Genomic DNA, 12,313 nt, shown 5'->3' with positions numbered 1-12,313 from the left:
TTATTTCCTTTGACTCTCACATCATCATCATAAACACTTTTCCTCGCATGAGGAAGAAAATGCAGAAACAACTCAAAAATGAGTCTCAACAGCACAAACCCCCCCGCAGGGAGACGGCAACAAGACGCTTGCAACCATCTCCGAGGGATGTTCAGCGATCCGAGCCAATCAGAGACCACCTGGAGGCTCCATTACAGGGCACCATGGGATACTTACTCCACCCCGGGATGAGAAACCGCTTTGTGGGTGTGTGTGTGTGTAACGGAAGGAGAGACTATACGAGATGGATGAGTGAAAAGAGGTGAAATGTTTGCCAGAATGTGGGAGATTGTCAAGTTCCGTTAAAAATACACTCAGGGGTGTGAAATGTGAAAAGCAGCCGATGCAACTCAGTCGAGCTCATTCGCCAAACAGTTTCAAAAGTATCGGTAAGTGTGTGTACATATACACACACAATAGAACACTTCAGAAAAAAAACAGCTTTAAAAATCAGCTGAGGTATTGTGATAAAAGAATGGTCACTAAGCACTCATGTACAATGTTAAATAATACAACCTTGATCCTCCTGAGGCTTTAAAGCAACAGCTTCACATTTCGGGAGCCTCATTGCTTTTTTTGAAGTTAAATAAGAGCAAATCAATCTTCTCAAAGAAGCCACACTATTGCTTTTGCATAGATGAGTGCAAATATTAAGGTGAAAACTCCCCAAAAAAGCAAAAAAAACAACAAAAGTACTGGTTTACCTTCGGGCAAGTCAAGTACTTGTCACAAATGAAACTGGAGCTGAAGCTATGTAACATTTACATAACAATATATCCATTCCCCGCTTCAGGCTGCAGAGTTTAAATCACAGGAAGTTTAAATTCATCTCTATTGTCTTTGTGAGTCAGCCGTGAGCCGAGGAGTGGGCGGTCCCGGCGGATCGGTGCTGCGGCAGCAGGGACCGCCACTAACGCTTCCTCATCTGCTCATTAATATCTGGATCACTGGGAAATTTCTGTTGCTTTCCATTCCCTCTGCTTCGCGATCGTCCCCTCACCCCTGATGACTCGCGAAAGGAATACAGGGCAGGAGGGCAACTCATTTAGATTTTGTTGGGACGCGCAGGGGGGGTGGAGGTGGGGGCGGGTGGGGCGACGGTGTCCTACCACCACTTCTCAAATAGGATTTTGTCCTTCGGGAGGCCGAAGTCCATGAGGGCTTTTGAAAAGGCTTCGATCATGGGCGGGGGTCCACACAGGTAACACAAAGTCCTTTGCGGGTCAACGCGAGTCTGCAGCTCCTCCTCGGTAATCCTCCCACCTGAAGGGCGAGAAAGTGAAATAAGACGAAGAATCTCGTGCCGTTGACAAAGCTGCTCTACACGATGACGCAGATAAATCAACAGAGAGGGAGCGGCGTGGCGGACGTGACAGCCCCTCAATCACACTGGGCTCAGCAGAGGAAGGAGTGGAGGCATTATTTACGGTTGATGAATGGCTGGAGGTGTGAGTCAACATCTGCGCTCTGTTGCGTGACGTGGAAGTCGCAGGAGACCTTGTCAGGGAACTCCCGACACGCCTCGATGATGGAGCTCTGGGAACACGGAAGGTGGGAGGTACTACATCTGCGATGCGGCCCCTCCCTTAAAGTGGACGCCCTGGCAGAAAGCGTCCCGCGGACACGCACCTGAAAGAGCAGCTCCTGACTGTTCTTGGCGCTGTAGCAGAGGTGGGCGGAGCCTACGTTGGCGGCTCGGTTGAGATGCAGCAGGTCGGCGGCGTGCAGCAGGATGGAGTACAGCGGGTTGATGCCGACCCCACCAGCAACCAGCAGCAGATCCACGGAGGGGTCAGACGGCGAGGGATCGAAGAAGAAGTCTCCACCGACGCGCATGGCCACACTGGAGCCGACTGTGCACTGAGGGGGTGAAGAATGAAAAAAAATTAAATAAAAGATCAGTCGACTGTGAAGCAGAGAAACTTCAAATACTTCCTTCTGATAAGCAGCTGAAATATACCTTTTCTGCGACATGAAATATTAAATCTCTGAAAAATACATTAGCGCCAGTGAATGTGAAACTTCCCTCAGGAAGTGAGAAATGCTGTTTTTACGCCAGCCAACCAATGGCTCCGGTGGAAGCGGTTGCACTGGTTGCAAAGGTCTTTTGAAATGGGAAGGAGCGGTAAATACGCCTTCATCTGCTTCTGCACAACACGAGCGCACTTCTACATAATAATGCATGCACTGCTAATCTGCCGCGACGGTCCCAACACTATTCCTGCGGCTCAATAGCAAACAAAGGGATCATCAAATGATCCCAGAGCCGCGAGTCTCAGAACGCCGGCAAGCTGCACACGCCACTTTCTTTTACTTATTTACACAGGGAGCAGGAGCTCAAAAGCTGTTTATTAAGGCTCATCATCAAACACACACGTTCCGCAAACAAATTGGTTGGGCTGCAGAAAGAGAAGGGACACATTGTTCGCAGAAATACAAGTAGCAGCGAAGGGGAGAGCGTAGTACTTGACGAGCAGGTGCTGTGGACAGAATGTTCGATCACAGGATTACCTGCAGATTCTCCACTGGCTTCATTAGTCTTGTGGTTTCAAATTCCAACTTATCTTAACTTAAGAAGATTGATTAACCACACAAGACTCATGCTGCCAAAACACCTCGGCGTGTGATCCTCATGGACTCGTCTCCACCGCTTCACACGCTGCAGACACATTCGAGCACGAGGAGGCGGCTGCAAAGCAAAGCGTTTGCTCACCAACCGGGAGGAACCTCTTCACGCCATTCTGACCTTGACCTTCACTCCCCCAAAATAGAAGCCGTTTGCCCTTGAGAGTGAACGTGTGAGCCAAACGTCTGGAAACGTGGGTCTTGTGTTGAACATCTTGATGAGCTTATAAACAGCCGCAAGCCTTTTGGTTATCAGTGTCGCGATGGTATAAAAAGTGAAGGTTTAAGTGGTGAAATTGGGGTTTCACTGGAATGTATCCCAACTTTTTACATGTGTGCGTTTGCAGCTTTGCACACACACACACACACACACACACACACACACACACACACACACACACACTATGTGGACGTCACCCGACACTTAATGTGATTATGTTGCAATGTTCATTTCCAATCTCTTCACCACCTCAGCCATGACTTTACACCCTCATCGTTTTGCTCCACTTGTTGTCTTCTTGCATCACTCTTATCATTGCACACACACACACACACACACACACACACACACACACACACACACACACACACACACACACACACACACACACACACACACACACACACACACACACACACACACACACACACACACACACACACACACACACACACACCTCAGCCAAACTGTTTTACAGCTGTGTGGATGACAGATGGTTATTTATAGGCATCAAGTAACTTTACTGTTACTGACACACATATCCTTCTTCTTTTTTTTTTTTTTAAACCAAACTGCTAACTGATGATTGGAGCATCGGGAGCAGAACCACCAGACCCAGGAGCAGCTTTTATTCTGTGGCGGTTCGACCGCTGAAGGCAGGTGGTCTTCTTTAGACACCACAGATTGTAATACAGGCCAACAGAGTCGACTGGACTCAACTGAGCTCTTAACAAACTTTTAATACGTCTTCTACTCTCTCGTTGCTGTATTTTATTCCGCTTCAGCCTTCAATGTGTTAATATGACAATAAAGTCCATAACAGATGGTCAATTTAGTCGATTCTACCTTTTTACTTGTTGCTTCGAAATGAATACTTGCAAGTTTTAGAACTTTGTACGACGATTTAATCCATCGCTTTGACAAAGTATTTACTGCACTAATGGCTTCTGCAGCATAATGATGCTTTCAGCTTGAAAATAATAATAAAAAATGCTTGATTGTGATATTGTACATAACTAACGACACGCGCAATCAGTAGATATTATACAGGAAATTTATTCCATTCAGCCGTTTTTTTAATCTATAGATTTCTATACAAATTAAACATATTTAAGTTTGTTGACCTTTTGTAATAAAGGAGGTGAAACGTGTTAAATATGGCTACGAAGAAAAAATAACAAATCTGGTCTCAAGTGTTTGTGAAAGTAGAATTCACGTTTCTCTGGCAGATGCACTGATAAAAAAACACTTTGTGTTGTGTAGTAATGGTACACGTGACAAAATTAAACCTCCTGCTCTTTATCGACTACTTAGACAATCAAAACTATATTATAATCAGTTCGTTAACCAGCCGAAACGTTTCCTCTGGTCAATAAACCACATGTCATTCTAAATCGGCCAATAAGATAACCTTTTATATCTGTACGTGACAAAGAGTGGGACATTGTCACTCACCGTGGTGTGGACCCAGTGGGCCGGGGGGTGTTTGGCGTATTTAATAGCCAGTTCAATCACCCCCTCTTGCTGAAGCAAACGTGGACTGGAGCACATGGAGAAACCTCCCACCTTCTCCACACCGGGGATGAAGAAGTCCACCCTGCACGAAAAAGAACAAGAACAACATGACTGTGACATGGAGGAAGAGCTGCAGAGGAAAGATTAACTAACGGAGGTCTCCTGTGCTTTTTTTCTTTTTATTAGAGGTATTAACTTTAGCCATAAATGTGTTGATTTTATTGATGATAAACTCTGCTGAAGCGACACTGGTACATATATTTATTTTTTTTGTTTATAAAAACAAACAGAAGCATAAAAACAATAATTCCTGTATCTCTTATTGTGTATAAGTAGTTGAAAATATATACAAAATCAAATCTCCAAAAAATACACTTGCTGCAGAAAAGAAGCAAAACCAAGCAGTTTATAGAGATTATATTAATACACTGAGCCTCTAAATCACAAATACTAAAATTTCATGATTTACTTAAATCAAAGCAAGTTGCATTCTGCAATGAAATTTACCAAAAAAGGTTTTAAAGCCAAGAACCGGCTTTATGTCTTAAAGGGTGACTGTGATATGAAACGTACTGAAAGAAGGGGAAGCGCTCGATGGGATAGATTTTTGTTTTATCTGGTCCTTTCAGAACGATTACTACTGATTCTTTCTTTTCTTTTTTTACTAATATAAGAAGATGTGAACAGGGGATGAGTGTGTGTTTTATCAAGTAAAAAAAAAATATATATAATCAAATATATCAGAATAATGCAGCCCCCCCACCCCCCCCCCCCCCAAAAGCACTTTTGACCATAGTGACTGACAGTTCACACTTTCTAACAATAGCCACTTCAACAGAGACCCACCGAGGACTGGGGGTCAGTGTGTCAGTGCAGGCGTTTGACCTTTGACCTCGTCAAGGAGGGAAGCATGTTCCAGAAAGCAGAGCGAGAATAAAACCAGATGGAGCGCCGCTCTGCTTTAAGCTCGGTTTATTCACAGTGGAGCGCCGCGGTCCCGGCGACTCGACGCGGTGCCATCTGCCAATCGGAGAGCGCGGCGGAGTCGCCGCGGAGGAAACACAACAATGCGAGACAGTAGGTCTTAATGTTCCACCGAAACAAAGACCCAGTGTTCCACCAGACAGAGACTCTGACTCCACAACCCTCAGAGGCACCATAAATATGAATTCGCTGTGAAAATGCACACATATGTTCCAACCACCTCCTTCTCCTCTTCCTCCACTCCCACCTGGAGACTTACAACCAACACTGCTCCCCCCCGTCCCCTCCAACCCCCCCCCCCCCCCCCCCACCCCACCATGAAAAACTCAAGGATTTCCATCTATTTACATTCATTATCGGGCACTGCAGGGTAACTGGCTGCCAGGTCTATTTCTCACCGCCGCCCACCAACAGTATGGGCCCGTGCACGTGCCACGCCAGTGAACGCTGGCGGCGCTCCAGAGAGAACAAAAAGAAGTCTGCGTTCATCCAAGAATTGCTCGACTTGGATATTAGGATCCGAAAAAGACTCACAAGAAGATAAAAAAAAAAACACTCCTTGATGTCAGGCATCAGTCAAAAGAAGAAGAAGAAGAAGAAGAAGAAGCAATCCGAGTTTCAAGTCAAAGATGCCAGCACATGAGTCAATCCAAGAACATCGAGCAGCGAGAAATTTACTTCGCTGCTTCTGGATTTCAGCTTTCCTTCAGGTTTTTTTTTTTTTTTGCTTGAAAATGCCACAAAATAGATCTGCAAGTGTGGCCATCTGCAAAAAGTTTTGAAAGAAATCGAATGCCCACACAGACAAATCTGACACTCTCCTGCCACCAGGTGGCCACGTTGGATCACTGCAGGCAAATATGAAGGAGCCGCTAAAAGTGTCAGATTAAACTCCTTTCCTGTGTCAAAGAGAAACGCAGTGACTTATAGCTCTGAAGTACAAATATAATGGCCCTTTCTGCCCGAGAGACAGTTCCAAAACTATAAAATACAGTACAACCGGCCAAATACAAACAAGCTTCACCAGCATGTCACACAGTGTTTAACTGCAGTCTCTCGCTGTTGTCACAACGTCCAAATAAATCCAGTCAATGCCGTCAGAAGAAGGCCAGTTTGTAAGCAGAAACGTATTCCTCCTTTTATAAAGTGTCCACCCAGAAAACAACTTTGTGTATTTCTACATTATAGGAGCTCAATTTACAAGGTAAAAGACCAACACAGTTCCAAAGCAGTGAAGAAGAGTGCAATTTGTCTTAATTCTCAATTCTTCTACTCACCATTGTCCCGCTTTGAAGGTAAAATCAGGATGGACTGCTATCCTCAAATCGTTTTACCGTCTCGGACTCGTTTGTAATCCCACAGACTCGAGCCGGATACAGAGCCTGGCGTCAGACACAGACACGCATTGAAGCGACGGAAAGTTCAGGAGCCGGTTAATAATCTCAGGACAGGCAGTGCAGGTCGGCGGGGCCGTTTCTGAAGAGTAGAAACTCACATTTTGCCGGGAGTTGCTTGCCGTCCTCTCCAGGTGGTCCATTTGTCTTCGAGAAGACATATTTCTTCAAACATGAAAACACATTCTGGTCAGTTGTCCTGTACATGAGCCATTATTAATCAGTAAGTGAAGAGCGGAGTTGCTCGCTTATGTAAGAGCATTAAACTGGCAAGTGGAGTTTGACCTTCCCTTAGGGAGGAAAACTTTTTTGGTTTTCTCCCTCGCTCCATTTGTTTTGTGGGTAGTTTTGAGTTAACGTGAAACTGCTGACTTCCTACTACTGCGAGTTTGAAAAAAAAAAAAATGAAGGTAAGAGTGGGTGAAAATAACATTTCAGGGATTTTAGTCAGAAAATATCAATAACAACACTCAAATTTATTTGTCAAGATATCTGTTAAAAAGCTCAAAGTTTTACATTACATAGGTACGAGGCTAAGTCAACTGTGTCAAGCATCTTAGAAGTAAGGACATTTATTGACTAAATGTTGTTAATCATTGCTCTGAATGAATTCATGGAACAGCGAAGAAATATTTCTACGGCTAATAAGCTTAAACATTGACACGTGTGTTGATCGTATTACATATCAAAGTTTAGTCAGTATTGTTTGAAGAAAGGACAGATTGTACATGTACAGAGTACCAACACAATCCTCAAAAATATATATATATATATTTTTTTTTTTGGTCACTTTGAGTGTGAAGTGACACATAAGAGAAGAAATCAAACCTTGGAAGTACATTTAGATGGACTAACAGTAAAAACAAGTCTGTGAGATGAAGGGTAACAAACATATTGCCTTCTGTCTCCTGGTGGCAAACGGGACTTTTAAGAGCCAATACAAACAACAAGATATACAAATGAGATAGATAGATTCAAACAAAAAAAGTCTATCATGTTTAGTTTTTTCACCAATCTCTAAAAATATACTCGTCCATTGGAGAAAAAAAAGGTATTTGGAAAATAATGAGAAGTTTTCACGGCCTGTTAAAAGTCAAGTAGGACAGAAATAAATGATGTCGCGTGTCTAAATATGTAAAAGTTAAAAACTGTTTGAGCGCCTACACATAAATTGACCCTCATCATTCAACATGAATTGCTAAGAGGTTTATAATGAGAATCTGGTACCCTTGAAGCATCCCCCCCCCCCCCCCCCCCCCCCCCCCAGTATCATAAAGTTTTATGACCTCTGTCCCTAATGACATGTTATCCTCTTTGGATCTACAGAGTAAATAAGCCACGAGAGCACAACCAGGACGACTCTTACCTGGAGGCAGACTTTGGTGGCAGCAGGCGGCAGCAGAGCAGGCCGGGGGCAGGAGAGAGCAGGCTATGGCTGAGGCTTCGGGCAGTGGTGGACAAGAAACTGGGGATGCTCATGGCGACCTGGAGACACGTGTAAACAATCAGGTTGCACCTCACCTTTAGTTCCACATGTCGACAACTTATATTCACATCAGGGCGTTCAATCCTGGTCCTGGAAAGCTACCGCCCTGTGTTTTAGAGGTCTACCGGCTTCAATATACACGAATCATGCCCTTCATCATTGCAGGCATAGATCTAGAACAAGCAGGATCAGAGGTGAACAATCCCGGTGTATATATTTACTAGTTTAATTGTACTTAACAGATACAGCAGCAGATCGAAGGTTTCAATACACCTGTTTGGAGATCATCACTCACGAACCTCGGCGTAGAATCATCTGGTAACATGGACCATTCATGTCAGGTAAAAACGTGACATTGGCCCTCAATAGGACTCCAAGTAAGAGGCAGAACGAAGATAAATCACTACTACTTGAGCAGGAGGCAGCCAGATGCGACATTGCGATTCGTTTCTTCTCTCGACATTAGTAGAAAAACAAAACAAAACTGAGTTTGTTGCCACTTTCGCGAACACTCAGGTTAGCTAAGAGGCTAAACGTGTTAGCTCGTAAATGCCGGTCGCCGGTTGGTTGACTCACAAAGACACGACACTAACTTTGTTCCTCACCCAAATGAAACGACACTCCGTTCTCGACAAATGGTCAAATGTTGTTCACATTTCTCTCCGCTGTCTCGAAGATAACCTTGGTCATGTTATGATTACATGAGAGTGCTCGTGTCTTCTTCGTCTTCTTCTTCGGTGACGTTCACTGCAGCTGGCAACATCTTCTTCTACTCTACTCCGCGTGCTAACTTGATGTTAGTGCAGCAGCGCCCTCCTCAGTACAACCGGCGAATAACAGCTGGGAACTCTTGACAGAAGAATCACAACAGAATTAAACAAAAATATCACAAAATACCCAAACGGTGTCTTAAAATCTACAAAAGAAATTGGTTTGTGTGCACATTCTCACAAGTGTACTGCACTGTTTGATTTAATAAAAGCTCCCAAGAAAGAGTACATTGATTTGTTTTGTTTCTTTTATGATAACTATTAAGTGATTTTCATCAGTAATTGAGTACTTGTCTATAAAGAACGGAAACAAATGTATTTCAAGATTTTGCCATGTTGGGGCATTTTATTCACATTCTCTAAAATCTTAGAAAGCAAGTGTGCTATTAATTCTTTCTGGTTCTATCTTGTGATCAGATGGTGTAAAGTGCCACAGCACCTATTTATTTCTAAAGTTATTAAGCTTACGTTAACATGTAAAACCTCTGTGAATGCATGGGATATTTCGAAGGAAATCTATCCATGCACTATTACTAGGCAAAGCAAGGTCCATTTGTTTACACGTCCATTCAGACACAAGGCAATTCACAATGCATGAAAACATTAAAACTAAGTGATTAGGAAAGGCATGAAAAGGAAAATAAATAAAATAAAAGCTTTATTATACTAAAGGTAATAAAATACATATAATTTATTGTTTGTTGGAACACCTGGACAAATAATAGTTTTTTAATGTCTTATTTAGAAGAAGTGAGTGTGTCAGTAGTTGTGCTTGTTTACATTTTTTTATGTATTCCATCACTTTCAAAATATCACCATGATGTGAAAGCTCAAAAACAAAGTCAAATTAGACAAAGCCACTGTTCTCATGCAGTGATTTGTATGACATTGCTCATGTAGTCATGCACATTCGGATCACAATTTATGTTTTCAAAGGCTTTGAAAGTACACTACTGCAATTCTGCATACCTCCCTTTTGTTTCTGTGTCTATTTATAATAATGCAATTTTAAAGAAACAGGTACAAAGAAAACGACGACTAACTGTTAAATTCCTTTCTGCATTCCTGAAGGCATCTGCAGCACCTTAACTCATAGTTTCAGAGCTCCCAAAAAAATAAAAGAAAGCAATCAATCCCTAAAATAAACATTACTTGTTGCACTTTCTTTAAATACATATTTTTATACTCCACTCATTTAACAGATAGAGAATGGTTTGTTTATTCTTAATTCTATTTCCCTTCAAAATGTGACATATATAACCTGCGGTTGTGACCCAGGACGGTGTCTGTGGGTGAAACAGCCTTTAAGAGGACCCATCAAAGTATTGTATTGTCCGAGCAGGCGAGTAAACAAGGCTTGTGTTTGTGTCATTAGATACAGTAGCCACTCACTTCCTTCGCTGGGCCTGTTCTATCGCCAGCTGACTCTACCAGTCCAACTGGCTGCCGTCCTGCTCTCTTTCCCAGGCTGAGCACACCTTGGTTCAACCTGTTGTTGCACAATGACGAAAAGAGATTTTTCAGGTTTATCTCTTCACAAAGACTTACTCGACACATACGCATAAGACAAATGCGTAATGCCAGCGTGTTTCCGTCATCAAAGCCGTGAGCTCTGGCAAGCACACGCAGTTTGAACCATGTGCTTCGGATCTGATATAAATATCCATGCACGGCTAAATGGGTGCGTTTGATTTGCATAATATGTCTTTTTTTAGCCTATGTCCGCACAAAAAGGAAGAGAGGACTTCTATTACAGTTAACAGGGGGTTGCCCAGTGGTTTAGTCACTCACGGTGTGAAGGACCCAAGTTCAGGTCTGTGTGGAGTTTGCATGTATGGTCTCTGCGAACTATCGTTTCCTTCCATTTACTAAAAATACCCATAAGTGTCGTGTAAATGTGCACCCCACAACCCTGAGTTAGACAAAAGCTACATATAAGAAGAGGAAGAATTACAAAGTTATAATAATATAATCTTAATCACGAATATGTTGGTTTTTTTAATGTAAAAATGTCAATTATATAGCATGAAAAAAAACCTTTTATTTTAACAGCTGAACAAGGCAGCAGGTTTACTAGAAAATGGGTCAGGCTGGCCTCAACCGGCCCCAACTGTAGGTTTTATTCAATAGAAAAGTTTAAGTCCAACCTTAAAAGTCGAGACTGTGTCAGCCTCATTAACTGAAACTGGGAGCCGGTTCTACACAAGAGGAGCCTGAGAGCTGGATGTTCTGCCTCCCATTCTTCTTTTACAGAATCTAAGAACCTTCAGTAAGCAGCACTCTGTGAACAAAGTGTTCTGCTGGGGTAATATGCGAATAACAGCTCTTTTAAATAAACATTTAAGTAATACCATCCAGAATATGCTTGTAGTGTGATTTTGACCGTATTCTGCACCAGGTAGTTTTCTTATGCTGTCATTTCAGCGGTCCACCCCACTCGATCAAATGAATATATACAGTATACTGTGCTGACAGCATGCTCACCATTTCCAAAACACAAAAGGCAACACAACATGTAAGCAAAGAGACACACACATACAACACAAAACACACACACACACACCTCTTTTAAATCCTGTCCATCATGCAATTCTCATACTGCTGCATGAACTGAGCTTTTCCAGTCTGTATTTTGCATGATGAGCATTCTAACTTGACTAAATATTATTTTAGTTGTTGTCAAACAGATTTATATTCATTCCATCATACTCGAGCCGCTGCAGGGGATTTCTGCTGAAGAAACCTTGTGCATTAACGTTATAGCTTCTTCTTCATCTTCTGAGTCACAGCCACCCCACTGAAATCTTTGAAACTTAAGAACAGATTGTTTTGCTTCTGTGACGAGCACACGAGCATCTTATTATCCATGCATTTCATTACCTTTTCTACTCCCTTTAGCTCAATTAGAGGCCGGAGCCTCTCCCTGCCAACGCCAACGACAGAACAGTGATGTACGCCCATTCAGAGGTTTCTCATCCATCACAGAGTGTAAATTAAACTCATATTTAAAGCCATATAATTATGGTTTAACAAATTAAGGCCGCAAAGTGGTGGAGTGGTTAGCTCTCGCCTCACACAAAATCTCCAGTTCCATCGGGTCTTGGGGGCTTTTCCCTGTCAAAATTTGATTGTTCTCCTTGTAAGTTTGTTTTCCACGTCCAGAAAATGTTGAGGTTGATCAGTGACTCAAATTTTTCCCGTAGGTATGAAAATGAGATTGCGTTTGACCTGCGATCGACTGGTGACCTTTCCAGGGTGTATCCTGTCGCAGTCAGCAGGG

General features: G+C 42.8%; 1 protein-coding gene across 1 annotated transcript; it reads right to left on the bottom strand.

The window, feature by feature from the left end:
• Positions 1–21: 21 nt before the first annotated feature.
• oxnad1 (oxidoreductase NAD-binding domain containing 1) lies at positions 22–9,003 on the bottom strand. Its single transcript, XM_080516587.1, is given in 9 exon segments — positions 22–1,302; positions 1,467–1,575; positions 1,669–1,899; positions 4,340–4,481; positions 6,661–6,707; positions 6,709–6,765; positions 6,879–6,942; positions 8,144–8,262; positions 8,869–9,003. Coding segments are annotated over 8 exon segments (921 nt in total). The 5' UTR covers positions 8,257–8,262; positions 8,869–9,003; the 3' UTR covers positions 22–1,144.
• Positions 9,004–12,313: the final 3,310 nt, after the last annotated feature.

This window comes from Blennius ocellaris (genome assembly GCF_963422515.1).
Source record: "Blennius ocellaris genome assembly, chromosome: 20".
NCBI lineage: Eukaryota > Metazoa > Chordata > Actinopteri > Blenniiformes > Blenniidae > Blennius > Blennius ocellaris.
This window is presented reverse-complemented; position numbering and strand designations above follow the sequence as displayed.